The sequence below is a fragment of the Corapipo altera genome, unplaced genomic scaffold (assembly GCF_003945725.1).
Source record: "Corapipo altera isolate COAL_440 unplaced genomic scaffold, ASM394572v1 263, whole genome shotgun sequence".
NCBI lineage: Eukaryota > Metazoa > Chordata > Aves > Passeriformes > Pipridae > Corapipo > Corapipo altera.
In genome coordinates, this window is record NW_020885084.1 from 59,237 (window position 1) to 86,772 (window position 27,536).

The 27,536-nt window shown below is 57.3% G+C and overlaps 2 protein-coding genes and 1 long non-coding RNA gene across 3 annotated transcripts in view; 2 read left to right on the forward strand and 1 right to left on the reverse strand.

Moving 5' to 3' along the window:
- The first annotated feature begins 564 nt into the window (after nt 1-564).
- Nucleotides 565-7,518, forward strand: LOC113960116 (V-type proton ATPase subunit B). Its single transcript, XM_027669495.1, has 13 exons — nt 565-678; nt 1,316-1,414; nt 2,001-2,094; nt 2,186-2,263; nt 2,735-2,874; nt 2,998-3,099; nt 3,569-3,666; nt 3,841-3,964; nt 4,537-4,687; nt 4,955-5,060; nt 5,093-5,231; nt 5,783-5,912; nt 6,000-7,518. The coding sequence occupies exons 3-13, from the start codon at nt 2,088-2,090 to the stop codon at nt 6,140-6,142; spliced, it is 1,218 nt and encodes a 405-aa protein (XP_027525296.1). The 5' UTR covers nt 565-678; nt 1,316-1,414; nt 2,001-2,087; the 3' UTR covers nt 6,143-7,518.
- Nucleotides 7,519-8,383: 865 nt separating this feature from the next.
- Nucleotides 8,384-9,174, forward strand: LOC113960117. The gene is made up of 3 exons (XR_003531981.1): nt 8,384-8,492; nt 8,796-8,880; nt 8,971-9,174. It is a non-coding gene; the product is annotated as an uncharacterized LOC113960117 (long non-coding RNA).
- A 3,586-nt stretch (nt 9,175-12,760) lies between these two features.
- The window catches only part of LZTS1 (leucine zipper tumor suppressor 1), a 17,088-nt gene continuing 2,312 nt past the window's right edge, over nt 12,761-27,536 (reverse strand). The window contains exons 2-4 of the mRNA XM_027669502.1: nt 16,429-16,832; nt 15,133-15,966; nt 12,761-14,404 (exon numbers count right to left, since the gene is read on the reverse strand). Of these exons, the coding sequence (XP_027525303.1) occupies nt 13,739-14,404; nt 15,133-15,966; nt 16,429-16,776 (1,848 nt within the window). The 5' untranslated portion in view covers nt 16,777-16,832 and the 3' untranslated portion in view covers nt 12,761-13,738. The remainder of the gene's footprint in view (nt 14,405-15,132; nt 15,967-16,428; nt 16,833-27,536) is intronic.

The window sequence follows — 27,536 nt, forward strand, 5'->3', positions numbered from 1 at the left end:
GGATCCTGGGGGGTGTATATCCCTGGATCCTGCTGTGTGCCCACCCCGGATCCTGCTGTGTGCCCACCCCGGATCCTGCTGTGTGCCCACCCCTGGATCCTGGGGGATGTATATCCCTGGATCCTGCTGTGTGCCCACCCCTGGATCCTCAGGGATGCATCCCTGGAGCAGGACTTGCTGCCTTCTCACACCTTTCCCCCTGGGCTCTGCAAAATCGTGGAATGTCCTCAGCTGGAATCATAAAATCATGGAATGCTTTGGGCTGGAAGGGACCTCAAAGCCCATCCAGTCCCACCCCCTGCCATGGCCAGGGCCACCTTCCACTAGCCCAGGTTGCTCCAGGCTCGTTTTATCCCTGGATGTAGATTTGTAGTGAATTTTTATGATGCACAAAAACCCAGCAGGATTTTAGGGTCACCTCAGGGGGGCTTTGCAGGAAGCAGCAGGAAATGCTGGGCACACAATTCCATACCTGATCCTTCTGGAAGAGTTCATCATAAACACAGAAAGGGAGCCCCAGATCTGCAAACCTGAGCCTGGTGATAAGCATGGAACTGGGAAAACTTGATCTGGGATGTGTCTAAGGAAGCACCACCTGACCTGTGGCTTGTTTTTTTTCCAGCCTATAAAACTGTCTCGGGTGTGAACGGGCCCCTGGTTATCCTGGATCAAGTCAAGGTGAAAACTGGGATCTCAACAAAGTTTTTTTTTTTTAGGGGAGAATTTACAAGCAAAGCTGGGGCGGGTTAAATGCAGACTGGTGGGAAATTCTGGCGTCCACAGAGCAATTTTAATCCCTTTCTGGCTGCTGAGAACGTGGCTCTGAGGCTGGGGAGGGGTGTCCGTGCCCTTGAAGGTGCTGGGGAAAGAAAGGAAACAGTGTTTCAGTTTTTACCAAAATATTGTTTTAAACTTTGATGCTGAAATCCACCTGTTTGCTTTGTTCCTGACCTTTCTGTTTCCAAATAAGTGCTCTGTGAAAGGAAACTCTGAACCCTTGTGGCTTGTTTTCAAGAAGGCAAACAACTGCTGCAGGTTTTTCTCCTGTCAGATGCTGCCCTGTGGCTTTCTGTCGCTGTTCCAGGGCTACCTGGGTGTTCAGAACTGATTCTACCACTCTGCAAACACTGTATATTTGTGTAAAAATTGCTTTAGCCCCTCAGATTTAACGTGCTTGGGAGGAGTTTTGTTCTGATGATGAAATTATTCTTAAAAATTGAGTAGTTTCTAGGCTTAGGCTTGCTTAAAACTGGCAGCTTTTGTTTCCTGGCTGTGGGATTTTGATGTTTTCCACCCTCTGTTTGCTCCCCCTCAGTTCCCCAGGTACGCAGAGATCGTCCACCTGACCCTTCCCGATGGCACAAGGAGGAGTGGGCAGGTCCTGGAAGTCAGTGGCTCCAAAGCTGTGGTTCAGGTATCAACAGGAGTGTCTCTTGTTGCATGTTTTATTAGTATTTTATTAATCAGGGTGCGTCTGAGCCGAGTCGAATCTGTCCTGAGATTTGTTCTTTTGGCACTGGAAACGAAAAAGAAATAAATCACCTACTTATTCCAAGTGCCAGTGGGATGAATAACTTGAAAAGACTGCAGACTGGAGCACAGGGACATTTTCATTTGCATCCCCCACGGATTTCTTTGCTGCTGGATTAAAGGAATCCACTGTAAGTTACACGATGAGGTTCAGGATCAGCTGCTCTGCTGTGGCTGCTGTATTTCTTCTAAAGAGCTGTGTCTTGTTAATATTCTTCTTATCTGAAGAACTTTACCCTGTTGGCAGAGGGAAACACTTGAGATCAAAGGAGTGGCTCCAACTTTGTTGATGTAATTCATGAATTTTGTGAAAAGTGGGGGGTTTTTGATGTTTTGTGGCAGCAGAGCTGCTCTTGCAGCCCTTTGCAGAGCGGGGGCTCCTGCTGTGAGGCAGCACTCAGGTGTTACTTTGTGAAGCACAACACCCTTTCCCTGTGTTTTTATTTGCCTTTTTTCTGCCATATTTGCAGGTATTTGAAGGCACTTCAGGGATTGATGCCAAGAAAACCTCCTGTGAGTTCACCGGGGACATCCTGCGGACCCCGGTCTCGGAGGACATGCTTGGTGAGGGCACAGTGCTTTGAGGGGTGGGCAGATCTATCCCATGGGAACTTATTGTCACAGTAATTTACATTTTTATTGCTGTTTCTTACAGGCAGAGTGTTCAATGGATCAGGAAAACCTATAGACAGAGGCCCCATTGTCTTGGCTGAAGATTTCCTGGACATTATGGGTGTGTTCTAGGCTCTTAATTTGTTTCTGGTGGGGAGTTAAGAGACAAATTTAGTGTGTCTGTTTTCTGAATGTTGCAGTAGATTTGGGTTAGAACACAGGATCTAACTTAGGAGGAGCTTAATCTTTAATTATGTGTGGCATCAAATCAAGTTGCACAAGTGCAGGAGGACGAGGTAGCAGAAAAGAGCAGTTTTCTGCAGTGCTTGGAGGCTGTTCTTTACTATTTGTAGACTCTTAATTGTACAGGCTCCAGAGGTGATTAGCTGGTAACTGGCAGGGTTTTCTGTAAACCATTCTTATCAGTGACATGACCACAGAATTCCAGAGCCTTGGCATCTCCTCAGGTGTGACCAGGTGCATGTAAAGATTTGTTGGCCTCACAGTGGGGTTGGTACCTCTTGAGCAGTTGTTTAATAAAGCTTCAAACACATATAGGGAATAACATATTCTCTTAAAAAAACCACAACAGGTCAGCCCATCAACCCCCAGTGTCGTATCTACCCAGAAGAAATGATCCAGACTGGGATTTCAGCTATAGATGGCATGAACAGTATTGCCAGGGGCCAGAAAATCCCCATCTTCTCAGCTGCTGGGCTGCCCCACAACGAGGTGAGCACTCAGGGCCTCTTTAAACTGTCTGCTTGTGTTTCACTGGGGTTAAAAGTCAGTGAAATGGAAGTTCTGGGCTGTGCAGCAGCATCAGGTGCAAAGACTGAAAGGTTTTCTCCCCAGATTGCAGCTCAGATCTGTCGCCAGGCTGGCTTGGTGAAGAAATCCAAAGATGTGATGGACTACAGTGAGGAGAACTTTGCCATCGTGTTTGCTGCTATGGGGGTGAGTCCATGGAGCTGGAGGGAGCAGTAACTGGGAATTCTGAGAGCAGCTGAAGTACTGTAAGAAGATTTTATGTGAAAGCAACTAGAGGCTGAAGGGCTGAAAATCCCAAAGAGCAGAAGTGGTGGCAAAGGTTGGTCAGAGAAGCTGTGGCTGCCCCATCCCTGGAGGTGTCCAAGGCCAGCTTGGAGCAACCTGGGCTAGGGGAAGGTGTCCCTGCCCATGGCAGGGGGTGGGACTGGATGGGCTTTGAGGCCCCTTCCAACCCAAACCATTCCATGACTCCAACAAAGTGTGTCTGATCAGGATAAAGTGTCTTGAACTTGATCTCCAGCCTGGGATTCTAGAAGTGACTCACTCTGGGAATGTAGAGGAGCCTCCATGGTGGAGAGCCTTGTTATGGATGATTAAGGAGGTGCTCAGACCTTAATGTGATGCAAAGTATCCTAAGCTCCCTGCTGTGGTTTAGGTGAACATGGAGACAGCTCGGTTCTTCAAATCTGACTTTGAGGAGAACGGGTCCATGGACAACGTGTGCCTGTTCCTCAACTTGGCCAACGACCCAACGTGAGTACTTACAACCCTGCTGGGTGGGAAAAGGCTGGCAAGACCAAACCCCACGGGGAGCTGGAGCCATGCTGGTGCTCCAGTGGGTGCAGCAGCAGATTTTGAGCTGTTTGCAGCTCCCAAACCCATCCCTTGCCATCCCTAAATCCCGGCTCACGCCGCGTTGTGTCGCAGCATCGAGCGCATCATCACCCCCCGGCTGGCCCTGACAACTGCAGAGTTCTTGGCTTACCAGTGTGAGAAGCACGTGCTGGTCATCCTGACAGACATGAGCTCCTATGCTGAGGCCCTGCGGGAGGTAGGTGGCCATTAAGGTGTGAATTACCCCGTTCGTTAACGAGCTGGGTGTTGGCAGCCAAGGTTTGTGGTGTGAAGTGAGAATCCAAACTTCTACTGGGGCTGTTGCAGTTAATGTTCACTGCAGTGCTCTTAAATAGCCAGGGAGGCTTTCAGTGAGTGCTGGTGTTCAGTGGGATGTCAGAGCTAAATTTAATGGACTGGTGGCAATTCCATGCCTGGAAGTGTCCAAGGCCAGGCTGGATGGAGCTCTGAGCAGCCTGCTCCAGTGGAAAGTGTCCCTGACCATGGAAGGTGTCCCTGCCTGTGGCAGGGGGTGGAACTGGGTGATCTTTTAAGGTCCCTTCCAACCCAAACCATCCCATGATTCCATGAATTAGCAGTTTGATACCATCATTTTGGTTTTGCCTTTGGCATCTTACCCAAAGGGTCGTGGTGACTCGGAGGGGTTTGTGTGGCTGCGTTTCACAGGATGGGGTCCCTCAAGTGACTAGTGCAGCTAAATCTGGGGAGACAGCAGCTCCAGAAGGGGTGACCTGACTTCCTGGGAATGTTTTTTGTGGCGTTCCCCAGGTGTCAGCAGCCCGGGAGGAGGTTCCTGGGCGCCGGGGTTTCCCGGGGTACATGTACACGGACCTGGCCACCATCTACGAGCGCGCGGGGCGCGTGGAGGGCAGGAACGGCTCCATCACCCAGATCCCCATCCTCACCATGCCCAACGACGGTGAGTGAGCTGCTCTGGGCAGGGCTCCTTCAGGGCAACAGCTTCAGCTTCCCTCTTGAACGCTGCAGCTTCTTGGCTGCTTTCTCTGTGGTGCTAATAAATGCTTTGCCCCGATCCAGGAGCACTTAGGGATAAATGGAGGGAATCAGTGATGGCTTTGTAGTTTAGAAGTCACCTAATGGCAAAAAGCTGCTGCATCAGTGCTAAAATGGATATAAAAGGGCTGAAAACTGTCAAACCATTTATTTTTTTTTCCCCCCCCCATAGATATTACTCATCCTATCCCTGACCTGACTGGGTACATCACTGAGGGACAGATCTACGTGGACAGGCAGCTGCATAACAGACAGGTGTGTGCTGCAACACTTGAAATGTATTTAAGATTACTCTATAGGTTTTTTTAAGTATTCCTGTTAATTCCTGGATGTTTCTCCCCCAGATTTACCCACCCATCAACGTCCTGCCCTCCTTGTCTCGACTGATGAAGTCAGCTATTGGGGAGGGGATGACCAGGAAGGATCATGCAGATGTGTCCAACCAGCTGGTGGGTAAAAACCTCCCTGGGACAGCAGAGCCATGTTCCAAACCCACCTTTGGCTGCCCAGCCTGTAAAGAACATGGGAAGCAGTTGTGATCCACAGCATCCCTGAGGCTGCTTTAAGGCACTGACTGGGTGTTTAGGGAGACCCTTGGAGTTGGAACAGAAATTATGTGGATGATGGGCCATGAAGATGATCAGAGGGATGGAAACTCTACTGGGAAGGAAGGCTGGGAGTGTTCACTTGGAGAAGTGAAGGCTCCAAGGATTCCAGTGCCTAAAGGGGCTCCAGGAGAGCTGGAGAGGGGCTTGAGACAAGGGATGGAGGGACAGGACAAGGGGGAATGGCTTCATGCTGCCAGAGGGCAGGGTTAGATGGGATATTGGGAAGGGATAGGGGCTGGGATGGAATCCCCAGAGAAGCTGTGGCTGCCCCATCCCTGGAAGTGTCCGAGGCCAGATTGGAGCAGGCTGGGCTGGTGGAAGGTGTCCCTGCCCATGGCAGGGGTGGGACTGGTGACGTTCAGACCCCTTTGGATTCCTCCCTGTCCCCCCAGTACGCCTGCTACGCCATCGGGAAGGACGTGCAGGCCATGAAGGCCGTGGTGGGGGAGGAAGCCCTCACCTCCGACGACCTGCTGTACCTGGAGTTCCTGCAGAAGTTCGAGAAGAACTTCATTGCTCAGGGTGAGTGAGGTGTCCCAGCACATCCCAACGGGCACCAGCACCTCGGGGCTGCTTCCCCTGCCCCCTCACCCCTGGCTGTTCCTGCAGGTCCCTACGAGAACCGCACGGTGTACGAGACCCTGGACATCGGCTGGCAGCTCCTGCGCATCTTCCCCAAGGAGATGCTCAAGAGGATCCCCCAGACAACGCTGGCCGAGTTCTACCCCCGGGATTCCACTGCAAAGCACTAACCCTGCTCCCCCTGCCCCTGCTCTGTGAGGTGCTGGTTTGGTTTCTGTCCCCGTGTGTTGGTGTTTACTCGTCGCCCTTTTAGGATTCAAAGCCAGGAGTAGGTGACACCCGTGCCAGTGTTCCCATGTCCACCAAGACCAGCTTTTAAAATATCCCTTCTCCAGGAGAACACTTAGGCCAGCTCTGACAAATGTGCAATAGCCACCACCAGGTTTGGTTTCTTCCTGAGCTGAACCTCTTGAGGGCATTTCAGGGGAGTTGTCTGAGGATCACCAGAAACTGCAAATCTCTGCTTGCACACTGTGGTTTAGGGGAGCATGAAAGAGCAAATGTGACTTGCATGACAGCATTCCTGTCTGGAAAATGCAAGTTTTGAGCCGTGGCTTAAGGTTCTGAAAGGTTTGTGTGAACTGAGGACACGAGGAGGCAAATGCTGGGGGCTTTTCCACCAGCAGAGGGTCTTTCAGAGGACACAGGCCAGTGAGTTGCTACCTGGAAGTAGCATAATTACTGAATTAAAGGTTTTAAATTGAAGTTTGCAGACTAAGTTTCCTACTTAACCCTTTTTTTCTTTGAATTCTGGAAATGCCAGGGACACAAACCAGCAGCTCAAGTGATTCTGAGCTCAGAAGTGTCACCACAACTGCTGGTAATTCAAGGCTTTGTGCTGCTGCTGAAGGGGATTCTGAGGGGTGAGCAAACCCACCTTAAACCTGACACAGGTGGGAGCTCAGCTTTTACAGAATGTCCTGCACTAAATGATGCAACAGGAGGAAAAAAAAAAAAAACCCAAACAAACAGGTTTTAGTGTCAGAAAGGATATTTTGAATCCTGCTCTGGGTGTGCTGGGCCCGTGCTGTGTCTGAAGCTGTTGTGGTTTGCACTCCAGGCCCGGATTTGACTGGCCCTGAGCTCAGCATTCCCAAACCCTGCAATCTTGGCCAGGCAATTCCGGGCTGTTCTTTTTCCAGCGGGTTCAGACGAGGCTCCAGGCCCTGCTGCTGGCAGACTTCCACGCTTTTTTCCCAGGCTTCACACAAGTCTGAGCTCTGCTCTGGCTCACCAAGGCATGTTGCACCTCTCTGAACGCCTTCAGTGCCCGTCTGGGGAGGTGTGAACAGGCCTGGGCTGCCAGGGTGTGCTAATTCCAGCTCCCTGACGTCTCCATGTGCAGCTCTCCCCAGTTCTGTGTTCCCTGTGGCTGCAGCAGCGACTCTATTCCGGTGCATTCCACCCAAAGCTGTGTCAAGTCTCTCTTTTTTTTTCCTCTTTTTTTTTTCTCGAGGTCGGGGTGGGAGGTTGGAAGTGTTGGCATGAAAATACTTTAATGTAGAGAATATCTAAATAAATTAAATATGGAAGGTGTTGAAGACAATGGAAGGCTCCTGTGGTTCTGTGGTGGTTCAGCAGGGGCTGGGATGTCCCCTGGGAATGGAAATGGAGCCACTTCAAGGGGCAGGGAGGGCCCTGAGGATTCCCTGCTGAAGAGGAGGAGGATCTGACCTTCAGCCTCAGCCCCCAGTGCTGTGTGGAGTTGGGGGGTGGTGCAGTCACAGGGAAAAGCTTTGCAGGAATGTGCAGGGAATGGGATCCCCCTGTTCCCACATCCCTCTCCAGGGGTGGTTTGTGCTTGAGGAGGCTTGGAAACATTAAACTCCTGGACAATGAGTTCTGGGTGCTGAGTTTGCTTTGGGGTTTGGGTGTGGTCAGCACTGGGGGGGTTGTTCAGGTGTTCCTGCAGCCAGGCTGCTCAAACTCCAGTGCCAGTCCCTCTGAATTCCCAGAATGGTTTGGGTGGGAAGGAACTTTAAAGATCATCTTTTCACTCCCCTGCCATGGGCAGGGACACCTTCCCCTAGAGCAGGGACTGGCTGGGACAAGTGGTTTTGGCTTTTCTACCCATTTTCCCCTTCAGTGACAGTCTCTGTCTCGAGGGAGAGCCTGTGCTTAGGGGTGGGAATAACCCAGGAGCTGGGGCTCAGGGACAGGCTCTGAAAACTGAGCCAGGGGAGAAATTCCACAGTGCAGTGAATTCCTGAGGTCCCTCAGCAGGTGACAGAGCTTGGGGACAAAGGTTGAACGCACCCAAGGGTGTGTGAGCAGGAAGGTGCCTCTCTTGGGATGCCTGCAGGGATTCTGTATGGATAACAGGGCTCCTGGAATGTGTGTGTGTCACAGAGCAAAGGGAATTCTGCAAGGATAGGAATATCCATGGCAGTTAAACTGCACTGCTCTGCAGCTGGTGGGAGCAAAGGGGAAGGAATAAAACATTGCAGCTCTTCAGCTCTGGAGGCTCAAAGAGAGCAGGAACCTCCTGGCTGGAGAAAACAGCACCACAGAGTTATCCAGGTGGGAAAAGCCCTCTGAGGCCACAGAGTCCCCCCTGTGCCCCATCCCCACCTCATCCACTGAGTGCCACGGCCAGACCTTCCCATGGCACCTCCAGGAGTGGGGACTCCAAACCTCCCTGGGCAGTTCCAGTATTTAACCAACCCTTTCAGGGAGAAATTCCTCCTGATGTCCAACCTGAGCCTCCCCTGTCCCAGCTTGAGGCCGTTCCCTCTCCTCCTGCCCCTTGTTCCCTGGCAGCTCCCCCCTCCTGTCAGGGGGTTGCAGAGCCAGAAGGTCCCCCCTGAGCCTCCTTTTCTCCAGGCTGAGCCCCCCCAGCTCCCTCAGCTGCTCCTGCTGCTCCAGCCCCTTCCCAGGACATCACCCCGTGCTCTCAGCAGCTTCCCAGGTGAGGACAAACCCCTGTCCCAGGCAGGGAACAGCCCGAGCCTGGCACAGGAACGACAAAAGCACCTTTGTCACCTTTGTCTGCCCCCAGCCAGAGGTCCCACAGCAGGTCTGGGGGCTCAAGCACAGCGATTTTAGCCCCGAGGTGGGAGCAGAGCCCCTCGGGGGGGAGCACAGGGCTCTGGGGGCAGGTCAAGGGGTGCCCCCTCTGCGTGGCACCAGCCCTGGCAGCGCCCTGAGAGCTCCCGACACGGCTCTGAGCCGGGTGCCAAAGGAACAGCCCGACACTTCCCGGCAGGAGCCAGCAGGTACCAGGCTCGGGGCGAGGAGGGGGGACGGACGTGCTGCTCTCCCAGCTGCTGCCTCGCTGCATTAACGCGCTGTTTGCTATTTTTATTCCTCTTTTTTTTATTTTTTTTATTTATTCCATAATGACTAATGAGGGGCTGCCCGGGGGGCTCATCCCCCCTCTCCAGCGGGTGTCAGGCGGTCCCCGCAGGAGCACACGCCAGCTGTCAGCCCGCGGAGGAGCGGAGGGAGGGGGCGAACCCCGGGCAGGGCCCCCCTTTGCCCCCGGGGGTCGGTCGGGGTGGCAGATGCAGGGCCGGGGAACAGGCTGGTGGGCAGAGCTGCCCGCGGGTTATTTGCACATCAAAAGCAGCTTCGCCTCCGAGCACGAGGTGCCGGGGTTTAATTGCTCTTTCAAAGCCAACCCCGGGCTTGGCGCTGCGGAGATTTTTAGGGCTGACTCTGCTCCCCCCCCCCCCCCCCCCCGCAAAGCCAGACACTGGTGCGGTGGCACCGGGGCGTTTAAAGAAGATGCAAATCAGCTTTTCTCCGTCTTGAGGCTGATTTGCATCCGCTGATTAGTCCAACAATTCACACTCCTTCTGTGCGAGGGCGGTTGGGCTCGGGCAGCTGGAGCTGAGCTCACCCAAAGCGCGGGGACCCCAGTGACGGGGAGGGGGGGGTGCCCGGGCTGGGCTGGTTCTCCTGTTTGCCCCCAGCACTGGAGCCAACCGTGCCCCTCAGGTGCTTCCTCAGCCCTGGAGCCCCGGCACAGCCTGGTGCCATCCACCTGGGTGTCCCCAGGGCACGGCTTTACCCCGGGATTACCGGGGCTTGCTGCTCCTTCCTTGGCCGTGTCCCCTCCTGGCCGTGAAGCAGCGGGGTCATAGCAGGGACCAGCCTGCCCCGGCCACGTCTGTGCTCCAATTCCCAGCCTTCCTTGTGCTCTCCCAGCATCCTGACACGGACCAACAGCCCTGAAGGACCCGCTGGTGCCCACTGTGCCTGGGGCAGAGGATGCTCCGAGCCCGACCTTGGGGAGGGCACAGCTCGTCCTCAGAGGCAGCTTCAGGAGGGGTTTGGTGGGAAAGGGGAGAAGCAGCCCAGGGTCCCCAGGCTGGCTTCCCTGGGCATTCCTAAGAATTCCTTGGGGTGTATGTGCCCTCAGGGATGCTGCCCTTGCTCCTGGAGCTGCCCTTGGTCCCTCTGGCGCTGCTCAGCTCTGCCGAGTCTCTGCTCTGCTGCAGCACTTGCAGTTTGTGAGCTCCTGGGAGTTATTCCAGGGATAACTGGCAGCTCAGGGGTCTCCTCCTCGCTGCTGCCTTGACCTGGATTACACGGACCAGCCCGGGAAGGGCTCAGCTGAGCCGGGAGCACCCCCAGCCAGGGCAGGGGATGGCCGGGGATGATCTTCAACACAAGGTGCCTCTCAGGAGGCAGAGCCTTTCCACGTGGTTTTCCGTCTTCTTCCTCCTCAGCAGCTTTTCAAAGGCTCTAAAAATAAACTTCCCTCCTGCCCGGGGCGATGTGAGCACAGCCAAGGTTTCCCTGGAAAGCTCAGTGGGTGCCAGGTGCCCTTTTGAGGGGGCACAGAGCAGCTTGTGGGGGGCTCAGTTTTAGTGTTTTCCCCATTTTTTGCTCCTCAACCTCTCCCTTTACTCTCCCCCCAATGCTGTTTAGATCCTTGTGGTGTAAAGAGGCTCCGGGTTGGTTTGGTTTGGAGAAAAGAAAACAGCTCCCAGAGTCAAAATATGACCTTGGGTTTGTTCAGGCCTCTTCCTTTGGGAATTGTTTTCTCTGGATCTCCTCAGGACACGGGTGGTGGGTTGGGCACCCCTGGGACTGGGGGAGGAGAGGGGGTCAGGGTGAAAATCAGCCTCACCTGCAGAGCAGGAGGGTGAAGCTGGAGGGTGCAGGGTGGGGGCAAGGCCAGGGGGATTATCCCCCCTCTCCAATCCCTCTGTGTGTGCCAGAGACAGGCTTTTCCATGCTTGGGTTATCCCAGCTGCAGAGTGGAGATAACAGGCCTGGGGACAACAGGGCCAGGTGGAGGGATGTCCCCAAAGGGGACCTTGGGGGGCTGTGATAGATGGCTTGTGGCTTGAGGGGGGGGCACAACAAAGCACCATCCTGCTTTTTTTGGTGTGGAAAACCCCTGGAACGCTGCCAAGCACTCAAGGGTGGTGGTGGGGAGGCCGAAAAGAAGTTTTACAAAATTTTTATTTATAAATAGAAACATAAAATTACCAGTAGTTTACATCAGTCACCAGAAATAACATCCAAAAAAAAAAAAAAAAAAAAAAGAAAAGGGAAAAACAAAACAAAAAAAAAAAAAACCTGCAGAAAAAAAATTCTCTGTACAGGCTGAGGCCGGGCAGGAGCCTCCCCCCCCGGGTTGGCTCCCACCTGGAATGACACACCTGGAATGCAGACGGGCACACACAGCGTTGTGCAAAGGCAGCACGTCGAGGCCTCTGGGCCATCACATCATAGAGCAGGGGCTGGGAGAGGGGGATATGGGGCTGGGAGAGGGGACATGGGGCTGGGAGAGGGGGATAGGGGGCTGGGACAGGCGGATATGGGGCTGGGAGAGGGGGATATGGGGCTGGGACAGGGGGATATGGGGCTGGGAGAGGGGACATGGGGCTGGGAGAGGGGGATATGGGGCTGGGAGTGGGGACACGGGGCTGGGAGAGGGGACATGGGGCTGGGAAGGGGCACATGGAGCTGGGAGAGAGGGATATGGGGCTGGGAGAGAGGAACATGGAGCTGGGAGAGGGGAATATGGGGCTGGGAGAGGGGGATATAGGGCTGGGGGACAGGGGAGGTGCCACCAAGGCCAGTGGGAGCAGGAGCAGGGCGTTGGGAAGGCAGGGAAGGGCTCTGCTCCCCTGGGTTTGGCTCTGGGGTGGGAGAGGGGGGTGCAGAGCTCCCAGTGCTTGGGGCCATGGCTTGGGGGATGCACTGAATCCCTTCTGGCCTCGAAGCTGGAGCCATCCCAGCTCCAGAGCATCCCTGGGCAGGGCTGGGCAGAGGCTGGACCCGGCGTGGCCCCGATTTACAGCCACGGGGATCTGAGGTTGGCTTTTCTCCGGCGGGGCCGTGGATGAGGGTCGGGGTGGACACCCAGCCGGGATGTCCAGGGGATAACTTGGGGCAATGCACTTGGGGGTGCTCGGGGCCAGGTGCAGAAGGCACAGACTGGTTTCTGTGTGTCACTTTTCCAGGTTGGAATGGTGTGAGGGGCGCTGGGTTCTGCTGCTCATGAAGCCCTTGGCCCGATCTGTGGCTTTGGGGGTTTGTGCAAGACCTGCCCCCAAACCCCCTGGGCTGGGGCAGTGGGTGAACAGACACCCTGCAGTAAAGAAAATATCCTTGCACTGGCACAGAGGTGGCCTGGCTGGAGATCTCCACCCTGGGAAGTTGGATCCAGGCTGGTTCCCTCCCTCCTGGCCGTGCTGAGCCACAGGGGACACGGGAGTCACCTCTGGTGACCTTCAGGGGAGCCTCGTTATCCACTTGCTGGTGGCAGGAGGAAATTTTTAAGAGCTGGGGTAGAAAACAAAGTGAAAGTGGGGGTTTTTTTTGGGGGGGGGTTTCTGTTAACCAGCTCCTCTTGATGGGATCCCGTGGATGTAAGGACACAGCAGGAGATAAGGCAGCCGGGGGTCCCGGAGGGGACGGTCGCAGCGAGTGTGGGGGGCTGTGGGGTGAACACAACCCCGATTCCTTGGTCAGACTGTGGCTGGGACACTTCTCCTAGCTCTGAAATCCAGCTGCTGCCTGGCAGCTGGGGAAAGGGACTCTGAGTCCTCGTCCAGCAGAGCAGGGAGTGCTGGGCTGGCCACGGCTCACCCGGGGATGTGCAGGGGGGGTGCAGGGTGGGCTGTGCCCTTCAGTGAACGGGGATTTTGGTGGGTTTTGGCTGTAACCCGCTGGGGGGGTGCAGGTGGGGTCCTTCCTGAGGCACTGCAGCGGCCCAAGGGTGGGAGCAGCGGATGTGCCAGTGGCAGGAGGTGGCTCCATGGTCCCACAGCGCCCTGGGACTGGCACTGACGGAGAAGGGTGAGGAGGTGTGAGAGCAGCGTGGTGCTTCCTGCAGGGAGCTGGGCATGTGCTGTGGCTGATTCCCTTCAAAGGCAGTGGGAAGGACCGTGGCGTCCCCACTGCCCGGAGTTTTGGTGTCCCCATCCCCGGAGCTGTGCCCTGATCCCTCCGAGCCTGGAGCAGAGCACCCCTCGGGCGCTGTGCGTCGACGGGAGTTAAATCTGCTGAGTTCCTGTCCCCTGACCACCCCATCGCCGGCTCCTCAGTCCTCCCAGGGGCAGAAGGGGCACTGCCGGGGCGGGGGGAGCTGCTGGCACGTCACCACTGGCACGAGTTGCTTGTTCACCTCTGTAACACGACAGGCGACGGGGAGCACCGGGACGGGCAGGGAGCGGGGCCAGGAGCCCCCCGGATAAATACATGGCTCAGCTGGACTGTACAAGGCACGGGCAGTGTGTCCCCCCTGGAGAGGGACACCTGCCCCGAGCTGCAGGGAGGGCAGGGCAGGGCAGGGCAGGGCCGGCTCAGATCTCAGTGGCGATGATGTCCTCGTAGGGCACGTCGGCGCCGGGGATCTCCAGCTCGATGGGCTCCTTGCCGTCCTCCCCCGCCGCCAGCTGCTGCAGCATCTTCTCCAGGTTCTGGTTCCTCTTGTACATGTGCAGGTAGCTCTGCTGCAGCTGCTTCTGGTAGTGGATCACCTTCTCCTTCTCCTCCTTCCACGTCTGCCGCTCGTGCTGGAAGCCGGAGGTCATCTGCTCGTTGTTGTCCCGCTCGGCCTCCAGCTCTGCCCGCAGCCTCTCCACCTCACCCTGCAGGGCTTGGGCCTCCTCCAGCCCCGCACAGGGCCCGGGCCCCTCCCGGGCCTCGCTCAGCTGCTCCCTGAGGACGGCGAGCTCCGTGCGCAGGTCCACGATCTCCTGCTCCAGCAGGTTCACCTTCTCCCGCAGCAGCTCCGACTCGTTCTTCTTGCGCTGCAGCTCGTTCTCACACACCTCCAGCTCCATGGCCTTGGTGCGCAGGGACACCTCCAGGTCCTGGGTCTTCATCTCCAGCCCTTCCATCTTCGCCCTCACCTCCTTCAGCTGCGCCTTCAGGCCGAGGATCTCGGTGGTCTTGGTGTTGAGCTCCGTCTGGGACTCCTTCAGCTGCTGCTTCAGCAGGGAGATCTCCCCGGATTTCTGGCACACCTGTGGGGCAGGGATGGAGAGCCCGAGTCAGGGGACAGTGCCCCATGTGAGCCACACTGGGCACAACCTGTGCCAGGGCCTCCCCACCCTCCCAGGGAAGGATTTCTCCCTCATATCCAATCTAAACCTCAGCTGGGGTTCAGCATGTGGAGACCCCGAACTGCAGTTATTTCTCTTATTTTAGAATTAATTTAATTGTGATTATTAGTTATAATTAATATTAAAAAATAATTATTCATAAACTTCAGGATTTTCATCAGTTTAAGCTCTTTGTTCAGCAACACCCAACGAGAGAGTAAATTAAGCTTAAGCAGGGAGTGGAAGGTTTTACTGCTCTCTAACAAATGGCCGTGGCAAGTCCAAGTAGTTCCTATTTCCACATGGGAAGGCAGCTTTACTGCTCCTCTGGGGCAGGCAGCTGGAAAACCCTGTGCTGGAGGCTGGAAATGCCAGGTTATTTTAATGACTGAGTGCTTTTATGCACTGTGGATGATGGGAAGGGCTGAGAGGTTAAGAGGGGTGGTGAGAGCCTCAATTACAGCTCGCACAATTCCTTGGATTTAACAGCCACGTCCCACAGCCCTGCACCCCCTGTGGTGCTGCTGGGAGGCAGGAATAGAGGTGAAGAAAGGCTCAATTTATTGCTGCTGCTGGAGCTGCCCCATTCCACACTCACACTCTGCTCTGGGCACCCTCAGCCCCAGCTTTGGTGCCCCGGTGCCACTCACCTCCCACTGCGTCTCCTCCAGCGCCGGGGCGAAGCTGGTCTTCTCCTTCTCGTAGGACCTCAGCTTGGTCTCCAGCAGGTTCTGCTCCTTCATGAGTTTCTCCAGCTCCTCCCGGAGCTGCTGCTTCTCCTGCTGCAGCTGGAAGACCTGGAGGTGAAGGACCTGCTGCGTGCGCTGCGTTTTCTGCGAGGTCTGCTTGAGTTTGCTGTTGCACTTCTGCTTGAGGCCCTCCAGCTCCTCCTTGCAGCGCCGCTGCTTCTCCTCGTAGGCCTGGCAGGAGCTGATTTCCTTCTCCTCGAAGCTCGACTGAAGCTCCTGCAGCTCCCCCTCCCTCTCCAGCAGCTTCTGCTCCAGCTCCTGGATGGTGGACTCGTCGGTGGAGATGGGCGAGCGGACGCAGGCGGTTTTCTCCGCGGCTCCGTGGCGGTGGTGAGGGGCTTTGCCAGGGTTCAGGATCTTGTTGCCCCCGTCGGAGAAGGACATGGCCTTGAGGCTCATCATGTTGCTGTCCTGGATGATGGCACACTGCAGGATGTTGTGGGCAGAGCCCCCGAAGCGGCTGATGGGGCCCATGGGGGTGACGAGGGGCTCGAGCTGGTAACTGCTGCTGGTGCTGTGGGTGGGGAGGCTGGACATGGAGTTCCTGCCCGAGTCAGACAGACCCCCCGAGCACAGCACGGGCTTCAGCTCCTGCTCCTTGGCTTTCTCCGGGGGGTGCAGGGGCGGGGGGAGGTGCCCCCCACTCTCAGGGGAGGAGGAGGAGTGCAGGAGGGCCCCAGAGCGCGGCAGCACCGGCTTGAAGGCGGTGGGACGGGCAGGAGGCTTGTCCACACCCTGGGGGAGAGCAGAGCCCGTCAGCACAGACCCAAACCATCAGCACAGACCCAAACAATGCCATCTGTCCTCCCCCACCCCCTCTGTCCCCAGGGATGAGATCCCCACGGTGGGACAGCTCCGCTATCCCTCGAGGGCCAAAAGCTCTCGGGGAAGACACCGATGGGTGAAAGTGCCTCTGCTGGGAGGTGAAGGGTGTGTTTGGGAATTAAAGGGTCTGTGTGCCTTGGATCACATGGCATGATTTTGGAGCGTGTTGCTGAGCCCAGTCCCAAAAAGGAGAGGGTGGCACAGTGCCCCCAGCACCTCCCTGCTGCCCCTCTCCTCCCGCTTCCCAGCGCAAACTGATCTCACGGACCATGGCCAGGACAAGCCCTGCCCTGGGACCTGCACCCCCTCCGAGGATGGATGGGGCCCAGTGGGGCACCCCCCTCTCCCAGGGACACTATCCCCCCCACTAACCACTTCCAGCTGGCTGGGGAAGGGCAGCAGCTTCTGCGGCGTGGGCGTCCCGAAGTCGATGCTGCTGCTGCCGCCCGCCTGGCCCAGCTCCCCTCCGGCCAGGGAGGTGTAGTCCCGGTGGGAGCCGTGGGACTTCTGGCTGACCTTGATGTAGAAGAAGTCCTCATTCTTGCTGCTTTTGGAGCCGGACTTGTGTCCGGAGTCCTGGGAGAAGCCGAAGCGGAGCAGCCCGTCCGAGTAGCGGTTGAGTTTCTTGAGGTGGGAGGGCTTTCGGAGGCGGTAGTGGGAGGCGCGGCAGTGTTTGCTGTGCAGGCTGTGCCCGGAGATGAGGCTGCTCACGCTGCCCATGCTGGTCCCGGCGGGGGCAGGGCCCGGCTGAGCTCATAGCAAAGCCGGCAGCGGGTCTGGGGACACAGAGACAGCGGGGTCAGGAGCAGCCACGGGAGCGGGGGGTGATGCTACGAGATGGGGTTTGGGTGAGAGGGGACACCGAGGGCAGAGCTCAGAGGGGGCAGCTCCGATCTCTGCTCCCTGTGAGCAGGGACAGCACCCTGGAACGGCTGGAGCTGTGCCAGGGCAGGGTCAGGCTGGATCTCAGGGAAAGGTTCTTCCCCCAGAGGGTGGCTGGGCACTGACCAGGCTCCCCAGGGTTTGGGCACAACCCCCCCAAACCTGCCAGAGCTCAAGGAGCGTTTGGACAACGCTCTCAGCACAGGGTGGGATCGCTGGGGTGTCTGCAGAGTTGGACTCTGATCCTTGTGGGTCCCTTCCAGCTCAGGATATTCCACGATTCTGCCCTAAGCACACCTGGCAGGCACAGCTGGGCACACGCCAGTGCTGACAGGGTTTGTGCCAAGGGCACCTCTGTGAACATCTCCCCTGAGTGCCCAGGGGTGGGTGCAGATGGAGCAGCTGCCCCTCGGGCGTGTGAAGGGAGAGGGATGTTTGCTGAGGCTCACCCACCCCACTCCCAGCCCCGTGGGAAGGAGGGTGGCACCCAGGGAAGAGCAGGGGATGGCTCCAGGAGCCTCCCACAAGTTGCCTGAGTCCCCCAGGCCACAACTCCTGAATGGCCAGAGACATTCTGCCCAATGCCCAGGGGGCTTGCCAGGAGCTGCAGGTTACAGCAGGAGGGCTCTCTACAGGAGTCTCTAAAATGACAAGAGGAGGAAAAGTGGTTTGTAGTGATTTTTAGGTGCCTAAGAGGCATAATCTCGACGAGCACCCTTGGCTCCTGCTTTTTGCACGTGATGGATCCCGTCTCCTACCAACCAGCCACAGCCAGAACCCTCTCCTGCACCAGCCTGTGCCCCCTGATTCTCCACTTTTCAGTGCCCCTCTTAACCTGCCTGAAAAGGGAAGCCGTGAGGTTTAATTACACTTAAATGTCTGTGCAGCACTTCAGAGGAGGAGAGGCCTCGTGTGTGTGCTGAGTGCTGTGAGGAGGGCTCAGAGGGATGTGGGCCTCTGTGCTCGCTCTCTCTGCTGGGAGGAAAAAAGATATAGAAAATAAACCCCCAGCTCCTGGTGGCCTTTGTGGCTTTTGGCTCCCAGAGCCAGGGCTCCAATGGAGATGCACCTTCCATCCAGGTAATTAGAGGGAGAAAGAGGGAAAGCACGTAATCCAAATGAGTTAAATCCTGTTGGCACAGGATGAGCAGAGAGGAGACATTTCTGCTCCTTTGGAATAGCTCAGAGCTCCTGGTGTTGGCACTGTGTGATCCAGCTCTTCTCCAGAGCTACCCCAGGCCCAGCTCCCATCACCCAAACAGGAATCCTGGGGGTTCACAGTGTCCCCTGGCAGTGGCACAGGGTTGGGTGGTGGAGGGGGTGTGCCAGGGCATCCTCATCCTCCAGCTCCAGGCAGTCACTCCTGCGTGTTTCCCACTCTTGGATATGCCCTGCCTTACCCCTGCTCCAGTGCCAGCCCCTCTGCATCCCAAAAACAGGGCAACACCAACCTGTGCCCACCCCTCAGCTTCAGCTGTTCCCTTTTCTCCACGCCCCGAGGACCCAGATTGATTTAAGTATCCAAGGAAAGTCCTGGAGAGACAGATGATACCATTCTAATCCCTAAATCCATTTTGGGGGGATTAGGAGGAGCAAGTAAGAACCGAGGCCTGAGCTGCTGCCAGGATGCTGATGTGTGAGAGGTGATAAATGACTTTGGGCTTCCCTCACTCCTGCAGGAGAAGAGGCAGAGAGGGCAGGGAGGGGCAGGAATCGCCGCAGGGGAGGGGATCAGTGGCACAGGAGGCAGCAGAGCTGCCAGCTGCGGTGACAGCAACCCCAGGCAGGGCTCAACACGTGCCAGGGAGCAGCCCTGGTGTGCTGACACATATTTTACACCCGGGTGTATTTACAGGCACCTATGGCAGAGGTGGGGAGGGGGGATTTGATCCCTTAAAACAGAGGTTGCAGGCTGGGCTGCGTGGAGCTGCTGCTCCAGGGATTCCAGGCTCTCTGTCCCCTTGGATAGATGTGCCCTTGGGTTTTTGGGTGCCTGCAGGAGAAGGGAGAAATGTGGGGAGGGAGAGCTGGGACTTTCCAGCCTCTTGGCAGGAGGTGTTTCAATCAATCCCAGCCCTCCCACACACGCCTGAGAGGGTTGGGCACGTCTTTTTCTTCTCCTTCCCCCTTCCCACTTAAAAATGAACACTTTGAAAGCCGTGGAGGAGTTGGAATTCATGGGCAATGTCTGCAGGAAGGGGAAGGCTCTGGAGGTAGCACAGGCTCCTGCTCCAGCTTTCAGGGGACCTCCAAAAGGGGGACCAGACATGTCCCCCTCCTTGTTCAGCCTCACATTGGCATCTTCCCTGCATCACATCCAGTGACCGTGTGGCTCCACAGGGAGCCAGATCAGTTTGCTGAGCCAACCCAACCCCAGTCATTACATGCACACAGGTATATTTGGCTGTGTGGATGCATATGTGTATTTTTAAGGGGTTTGCAAGCTCGGCAACAGGCACAGCTGGGTCGGGTCGGGCTTTGCTGCGAAGTGTAAAACGGGGTTGGGGGTTAAAAAATGAAATGTAAGTGATACTGAGAGTGCAGGCAATGAAAACGGGGGGTGCCCCAGCCCGGGCACTGGGGGGGCACTGTCACTGTCCCCGCCTCCCCCTGCCCCCAACCCCAAACGCCCCCCCCCCCCCCCCCCCCCCCCCCCGGCTCAGCCCCAGCCCCACCGAGCTCTCGGCGCTAAATGTGATTACCCTGAGCCGCGATTTGCCCCGTCACTCATCAATTAGCGTCACTCATCAATTAGCGGGGAGAGAAAGCCAGAAAAGACACGAGCCTTCCCCTCCCGCTCAGCAAACGAGCCTCTCAGGGCTCTTTTGTCGGCGCCGCGGTGGGGAGGGGGCCGGGGGGCGGCAGCACAAGCCCAGACCCCCAGAGCAGTGTCTGTGCTCCGCGGCCCTTCAGGGGCTGTGAACAAAACCCCTGAATCCCGGAATCACACAACAGTCAGGCTGGGAGGGGAGCTCTGCAAGTCACCCACCCCCCAGGTGAAGTGGGGAGGTGTGGGGGGGTCCCGCGGTGCTCCTGGGGGGACAGACCCCCCAACAAACACTCAGGCAGTGTGGGCTAAACCCACGGGCTCGGGGCTGAGCACGTGGATGCTCCCACTCCTGCCTGTGCAGGGAGAGGGGGGAAAAAATGAATGGCATCTCATCATCCCAGTCATGCCTTCCCTGCACGTGGGAGAGCAGCTCCTTCCCGTCGCCTCCTTCCTCAATGGGCTGCAGGAATTTAATCTTATCTCCTTCCCAGCACGCTTTCTTTGAGGCTTTTCCCTCTCCCCTGCAGAGTTTTCGGCAGGCAGCAGCTTTCCCTCCACCTTCCCCGACAGGTCACCCTCGCAAAAGAGCCTTCGTTTCCTCCCGGGCTCCGCGGTGCCACTTGGCTCCCTGCTGATCCTGTTCTTCCCTGTTCCCTCTTTCAGAACGCCAAAGCTTCCTTCTTCCCTGCAATCTCTCGCCCACTCTTTTTCCCCTCTCGAATTATTATTCATCCTTTCTGTGCAGATGCTCCCACACATTTGGGTGTTTGTTGGGAGAGGCACAGATAACACAGGGAGCAGCTGCCAGGAGCCCGGCTCGGGGATCAGCCTCCTTCCTCTTTCCCTCGATCGCTGCCAGGTGATGTGCCCCCGTTTGGCTGCCAGGTGATGTGCCACGCGGTGATTCGGCTCTTTGAGGCACCAGGAATGCGGCCCTGGGGGGAAATGTGGGCATTTCTGTGGCGAAAAGCCCCGCACGGGCCTCGTGGAGCATCCGACTGACGCTTTGAGTCCAACCTGGGCTGTGCGAGCATCTGCCCGTCCCCGCTCCAGCTCCTGCCTGCCCTCCCCGTGCCCAGCTGGAGCCAGGCTCTCCAAAACCTGCTCATTTCGGTCTCCAAAGAAATGGCAGCAATAAAGGGCTTGGAGAGCGCCGACCTTGCCCCCTCCCCGGAATGGTCCCCCCTCCCCGCGCTAATGGGGGGCAATTCAGAGCCTGCCCGGGCAGGCGCCAGCCCGTGGTGCTCAATTGTGGCTCGGGGCCCCACGACAAGGCTCCCATTCACCGCGGGCCATTGTCCCCTCTCCCTCATTGTCATTCACCGGGATCGTTTCGATGGCAGGCGGGCAGTGAATGGAGCACAAAGCGCGCACCATGTGTTCCGCCCCGATCTGCCAGCGGCCGAGGGGGACACTCGACAGGAAGAATAAACCAGCCTCAATTACACGTTACATCCACTCTAATAGCCCGGGAGTCCATCACACTTAATGTTCTTTCAATGAACAGCGAGAGAATTCACACCCCCCGCCCGGCGCTTGTTAGAGGAGCCGCTCGCTGCCTTTGGCAGGGGGTCGGGTGGGCTTCGTGCCAGCGCGGCGGCCCCGGACCGTGCCGAGGCCCTGCCAGTGCGCCCTGGCAGCTGGTCATCCTGCTGCAGGCCCTGCAGGCGAAGGTGCAACCGCTCAATGGGGGAAAAAAAGGTGAAAAAAGGCAATTTGCCTCCGTTTGGAAGCCCCTCGGCAGCACCGAGCGCTGCCTCCTTGCACCCGGTTCCTGTGGGAGGCTGGCTCAGGTCAAGGGCACTTGTGTCACCCTCCCTCCTGCTGGAAAAGCCAGGGATCAGCGCTGAATCCAGCATCAGCTTTGGGAAGGGCTTGGAGGAGCTGCGGGCACTTCCCTTTCCTCTGTGGAGAGATGGAGGCCCCGCTCCTGCCCAGGGATGTGCCAGCGAGTGGCTTTGCTGGGAGAGCAGGGTGAGATCACCCCTGAGAGGATGTAGGTGGGACTGTTTGGGGAAGCCAGTCCTGGAACGAGAGGAATTTCTCAAATTAACAGTGAATCACCTTGGCAGGGCGAGCTCTGAGGGTCTGGGCTCCACACCCACCGTGCTGTTCCCTCTTCCACACTGCTCCCACTGCTCCCCTGGGGCCGAGCAGGGAGAGGCTCCTGTCCCTGCCTGGGGACGATTGCTCAACCCACAGAAAACTGGTGTCAGCAGAGTCCTGTGACTCCCAACACCTGCGTTTCTGCAGAGCCTCGTGTTCCCTCCGCAGCAGACGCTGCCCAGGCAGCTGTTCTGAGCAAACACACGGGCTGGAAGAGGGATGGATTATTAATCCTTCTGCCCCACAGCCTGAGAGGGACGTAGAAGTGAGACAAACCTTGCTGCTGGTGGCTGAAAGGTCACAGCCACAGCCAGAAGCTGTTTATTCCCAGGAGAAGCCAGTGGGGAGTTACAGCCTGTGGGGAATTCATGGCTGGGCTGGGGAGCTGTAACTGCCTGGAGCTGTGTAAGGGCAGGGTCAGGTTGGATATTTGGGAAAGGTTCTTCCCCCAGAGGGTGGTTGGGCACTGAACAGGCTCCCCAGGGTTTGGGCATGGCCCCCCAAACCTGCCAGAGCTCCAGGAGGGTTTGGACAACGCTCTGAGGGACAGGTTGGGGCTGCTGGGGTGTCTGTGCAGGGCCAGGAGCTGGACTCTGATTCTTTTGAGTCCCTTCCAGCTCAGGGTGTTCTGTGATTCTCTGAACTGATCCTCGGGCTCGGAATGTCACCCAGCAGTGTGGTGATGGGGGACACAACATCCCCTGCCCCTCCTGCTCCCACCTGCCCGCCCAGCCAGTGGTCAGAACTGGACTGGTGTCACTGATGGGCTGTTTGGGAAGCTGCTGCTCCCTGCCCAGCCCACTGGAGGCTGTCCAGTGTGAGCATCACTTCCTGAGCCAGCCCAGTGTGTCTGTGCACGGAGCAAGGAGGGATTTCTGGAGCTGAAAGGCCTCAGCTCTGCCCAGAGAGCTGCAGTTTGGATTAAACAGCTCCAGGGGCAAGGAAACCCAAGCACTGTGAGGAACTGGGCTTCAGACCCCCCAGCTCCTCCCCTGCTGCCCCTGTCTGACCTCAGAGTGGGGCTGTTCCCACAAGCATCAGCAGGGAACAGTGGGAATATCCCGGGAGCCTGGTCCTCCCTGTTATATCCACCTCAGCTTGGTCTGCAGCTCTTCTTTACTCTCCTGACACCCCACATTTCTGCAGGTCACCCTCAGTCCTACCTGTGGCATTCCCAGCTCCCTGCTCAGCCCGGAGCCCAAGTGCTTTCCCCCTCTGTTTTAGGTTAAATTAACTCCAGGGCCCTCCAGAGCTCCCAACCACGTGCCAAACCCTACCTGTGCCACCCAGGTCTCCCCAGTTTTATTCCCACCCCTGCCAGCAGCCTCCTGTCACAGGGATTTTGGAGCTCATCAGTGATTCAACGGCACCCACACAAGTCATATCAGTCATGCTCCGGGGACAAAGGAAACACTTGTATGAGACATAGTTAAATATTCCTGGGGTGGAGAGAAAGATCTTTTCAGCTTAGCTAATTCCTCCCAGCATCTGGCTTTTCCCACTAATGAGCAACTAATACTGCAATTAAAGCCCTGCTAATTGGGAGCTCACAAATGCCGCTCTCCCTCTCCTGCTTTTGTCTTTTTGCAGGTTTGGGGTCTGGCTGGGCACACCTGGGTGGTGACACTGCCACCAGGGAACGGCCACTGGTGAATTCACTCCCCTCCCACGCTGGGAACCATCAGATCCACGGGGGAACAGCCACAGCACCCAGTGGGGCAGGACCCCCTCTGCTGACAGGGGAGGGTTTTTTGGGGGGGGGAGAGGCGACACCTCCCAGCAGGTCCCACCCGGGGTGGCCCATCCCTGCCAGGCAGCAGGTGCAGGGGGCCGGGTTGGGTTATTTTGGGAGCCGTCTGGGGCTGGCAGGTGGTGCCGGGGTGGGCGACAGCTGAGCTGGGAGCCGCCAGGCCCCTCCTCACGCATCCATTTCCCACCTCACACCACACAATCTGCCAGGGCTGGGCACCCAAAAACCCTGCCTGCTGGGGGGGGGCTTTGGGCAGCTCAGGGGCTCTCTGTGCATCCCCTCCTGGGCCCTGTGGCTGCTGCCTGTGCAGCCCCAGCTCCACGCCCGGTGCTGTTGGGTTTGGTGTTGGGTTTGCCTCCCCTGCACCTCCCTCGGGGTCCAGCTGATGGAAGGGCTTTGTTCTGTGCAGCTAAAAATAGCCAGGACTTGGTGTAACTCGAGATGAGCCCTAAATACTTCTCCTCCCAGCTCTGCTGCTTCCACGGGCTCTGCACGTGTCTTCCTCCGTGTCTTCCTCCGTCCCCCTAAACACGGGTGAAACGAGGGGCAGAGAGCCTTTCCCCCGGGTTATGACAAGATGGGAGCACCAAGGGATCCTTCCACAAGCCACCAACCTCCCCAGGCACCAGGAAACACCTGGGCTAAGGCCCTTTCTGCTGAAACCCCCCCCCAAGAACGCACAGGGGAGAAAAGCATCCTCTCCACGTTCAGGGAAAATTTAGAAGCGGTGCCGCAGGCTGCCATGGAGACAGGGCTCTGTTTGCAACCTTCCTGCTTTTTATTGTCTCCCCCCCTCTCCCAGGCTGCTGAAAAGCAGCCAGGAGCAGGGCTGGCATTGCCCCCCGTGCTCCTGGTGGCCACACTGCCCAGCCACCTTCCCTGGCTGCCCAGCTGGGTCCCCTCTGTGCTCCCTCACCTCCTCCAGGTGCCACTTTTGGCACCTCCCTGCTGTGTCTGGGGACCATAAAGCAGGTTTCTATCAGCCTTGCTGGGTTCAGGGGCACCAGGAGCCCTGCCAGGGTGCCCAGACCTGCTCTCCCTCACTCTAGTGATGGCCAGGGAGGTGAGGACATGAGCAGCCAGGGGCTGGGCTGGGGCATATTCCTGAAATCACAGGCTAGAGACTGTCTAAGAAACAGGAGGGGAAATAACTGGCCCTGGCAGTAGCTGAAACCCCTCAATCCCTGTCCTTACCCTTAGGAAAACCAGGAGCATCAGAGGAAGAACTTCTTTGGGGTAGGAGCTAAGGACCTTCCAGCAAACCAACCTCTGTGTCAAATCTAGGCTTGACTTCACAGAGCTGAGCTCCAAACCTGAGCTGTGATTATTTCTGTGCTGCCCTTCCCTGTTTGTGATACCAGTTACTGCTGCTGCTGTCCCCTCACCCTTCAGCTCCCTCTCTTGTTTCCCAGGCTGTTACCTCCCTATCCCTGCTCTTCTTCAATGCAGCAGCAGCAGAAGGTGGAAAAAAACCCCAACCAACAAGGCAAATTCATTTCTCGCTTCCTATTTTCCTCCTCCTCTATTTTTCAGACTTGGCCCGTTGGTGAAAACCACCCCTTTAATGCCTGGCTGCCAAATAGAGCAATTCTCTCAACAGAGAAATGTACATCAAAGTTGCAAGGAATATTCAATTAACCTTTAAAGGAGATCATCCCTAACTGGCTTAGAGAGACGTCGCTAAATTGTTTAAAAAAGCTAAACACAGGCACTTGGGTTTCGGAGGAGCAGGTCTGTGGAGACAGTCCTGGCTGCTGGCTCGCTGGAAAAACAAAAAAAAAGGGCAATTAAATATCTAAATGTTCTTTCCAACTGGCATCCTGAGCTAGAACCTCTGACAGGGTTATCTTTGCTTAGGCAAGTGGCCAAATCCACGGCTCTGCATCTAGGAAACGTGGAATAAGTGAGAGAACACTGATGGCAACAGCTCCTGGGATCTCTGGAGGGATGTTTGGGAGGCTTTTTCTTTCCCAGGGAGAGGGCAGAAAGCTCCTCTCCAGCTCTCAGAGCTGAGCACTGCCAGCGCCCAGTGGGGAGGGATGCTCCATCCTCCAGAATTCAGAGGCTCAGGGGATGAGGCTCTTCTGTAAATCATTAAAAATCCTCTTATCTGGGAGTGTGCACAGGCATTGCTACCCTCTGCTGGAGGGAGCTGCTTCCTCAGAGGCCTTGTGCTGCCACCAGGAGATAAAGGCAGATCTTTTAGCCCAGGGGGAAAACTCCTGCCTATGAGGAAGAGGAAGGACAGGCCGGGAATGCTGCAAAGGGCTGGCAGGAGCCAGCAGGAGCCCCAGCACAGCTTGTGCAGCCCCTGCCCCTGGATTTGGCTCCCCAAACCCGGGCAGTGGCCACCTCTGAGCACACTCAGCGCTTCCCACAAAGGATTTGGGAATTGCTCACCCAGCTGAGCCTTCCTGCTCCTGGTGGGGCTCCTCTCCATGAGCAAACAACCCCCGTGCAGGAGAGTCTCTGCGAGCCACGTGCCAGATCTTTGTGCATTCCCGGCTATTTTTAACTAATCCCTGATGGAAACTGTCCACTGAGGTCCTGCCACTGCTGCCCTCCCTGCTCTGGTTTCTCCTCCCTGCATCCTGCCCCTTCCACAGCTCCTGCACCTCCGCATCTCCCGGGGAAAAGCCACAGCAGCAAACCCAGGGGCAGCTGGCAAACACGGAACACCAAGGAAATGAGGCAAAGGGGTGGATTTTAAGGCCTCCCAAGAGAAAGAAATACTTAAAAACACTCAAGTCAGGGCTTAGGGGGGAGGCTGGGGGGGGAAAAAGCCTCCGAGTTTCCTGTCAGGGTGAAGTGCTGGAGGATTAAGGTCCCACAGGTCGGGGTGTAGGGCATGGGTGGCACTGTGTTATGGAGCCATGCTGGGCCATGGTCCTGTCTCTGCCAGCCTGGGCTGCTTTAGGAGCAGTTCTAGCACCAGTTCTAGCACCAGTTTTAGCAGCAGTTTCCCAGAATAGCCGCAGTGCTACTATGTGTTCACACTTGTCCACGCAGCACCTTGTACCACAGGCACTGAGCTCCGTCCGTGGGTGACTGAGTGTCCCCGGGAGGGACCCTGGAGCTCAGCTCTGGCTGCCAGAGCTGTTTCTCAGTGGGCTCAAGGAGAGCAGGTCGGTGATCCGGGGTTTTGCTGCCTGTTGCACCCAGAGTGGCCGCTCTGCCCACCCCTGCGTGCCGCACATGCCTCACCTGAGGCTCACCTGAGCATGACTGGACCTGCCCACCGCAAAACAGAGGCTCCCAGAGAGGGGCAAAACAGTGATTTGGGGCTGAGGACACACCAGCAGAGCAAGGGAGGCGCGGGATGGGGGAGCATCCCCATCCCTGCCCAGCAGCCAGCACAGACACCCCCCCTCCTTCTGCCCAAACCCGGGGTGGGGAAGGGTCTGCCCTGCACACCCTGGGCACGGGAATCCTGCCCTGGAAATCCCTGTGCCCGCCTCGGTGGCTCGCAGAGGAGCCTGGCTCTCCCGGAGCTCTCGTTTTTCCTGCCCGAGTCTCGCATCCCTTCGCCTCCCACCCGCTGCCAGCGCCGCCTGCCAGGGAAGAGTGACTAAGGGGCGAGTGGGAGGGACCGGCTCGAGCCCGATTTAGCAGCCTGCGGTGCCGAGGGCAGCCGGAGGGCCGCGGGCACGGCCGGGGGGCTCCGAGGGCAAGGGGGCTCGGCCGCGGGAGCCCGGAGCATCCCCGGAGCATCCCCGGAGCATCCCCGGAGCCGGCGCTCGAGTCCCCGAGGGCGCTTCGGCAGCTGCCACAAATTGCCCCCCCCAGGGCTGATCGCACCGAGGGTTTTGCACTTCCAACCCTTTGTCCCGCCGATTAATGGCCCCGGTGATTAATTGCGGCTCTCGGGGGGCTCTGCAGTCCCCGGAGATGCCTGGCAGGGGGTGTAGGGGTGAGCTGGGCACACGGGGGGGACGGGAGCTGTGTGATGGTGTGTGACAGGGCACAGCCAGG

Excerpts from the sequence above, each read along its gene's own strand:
- LOC113960116 (XM_027669495.1), top strand. Across the intron at positions 2,264-2,734 it reads AGATTTCCTGGACATTATGG|GTCAGCCCATCAACCCCCAG; the intron begins GTGTGTTCTAGG and ends AAACCACAACAG. Across the intron at positions 4,688-4,954 it reads CCTCACCATGCCCAACGACG|ATATTACTCATCCTATCCCT; the intron begins GTGAGTGAGCTG and ends CCCCCCCCATAG.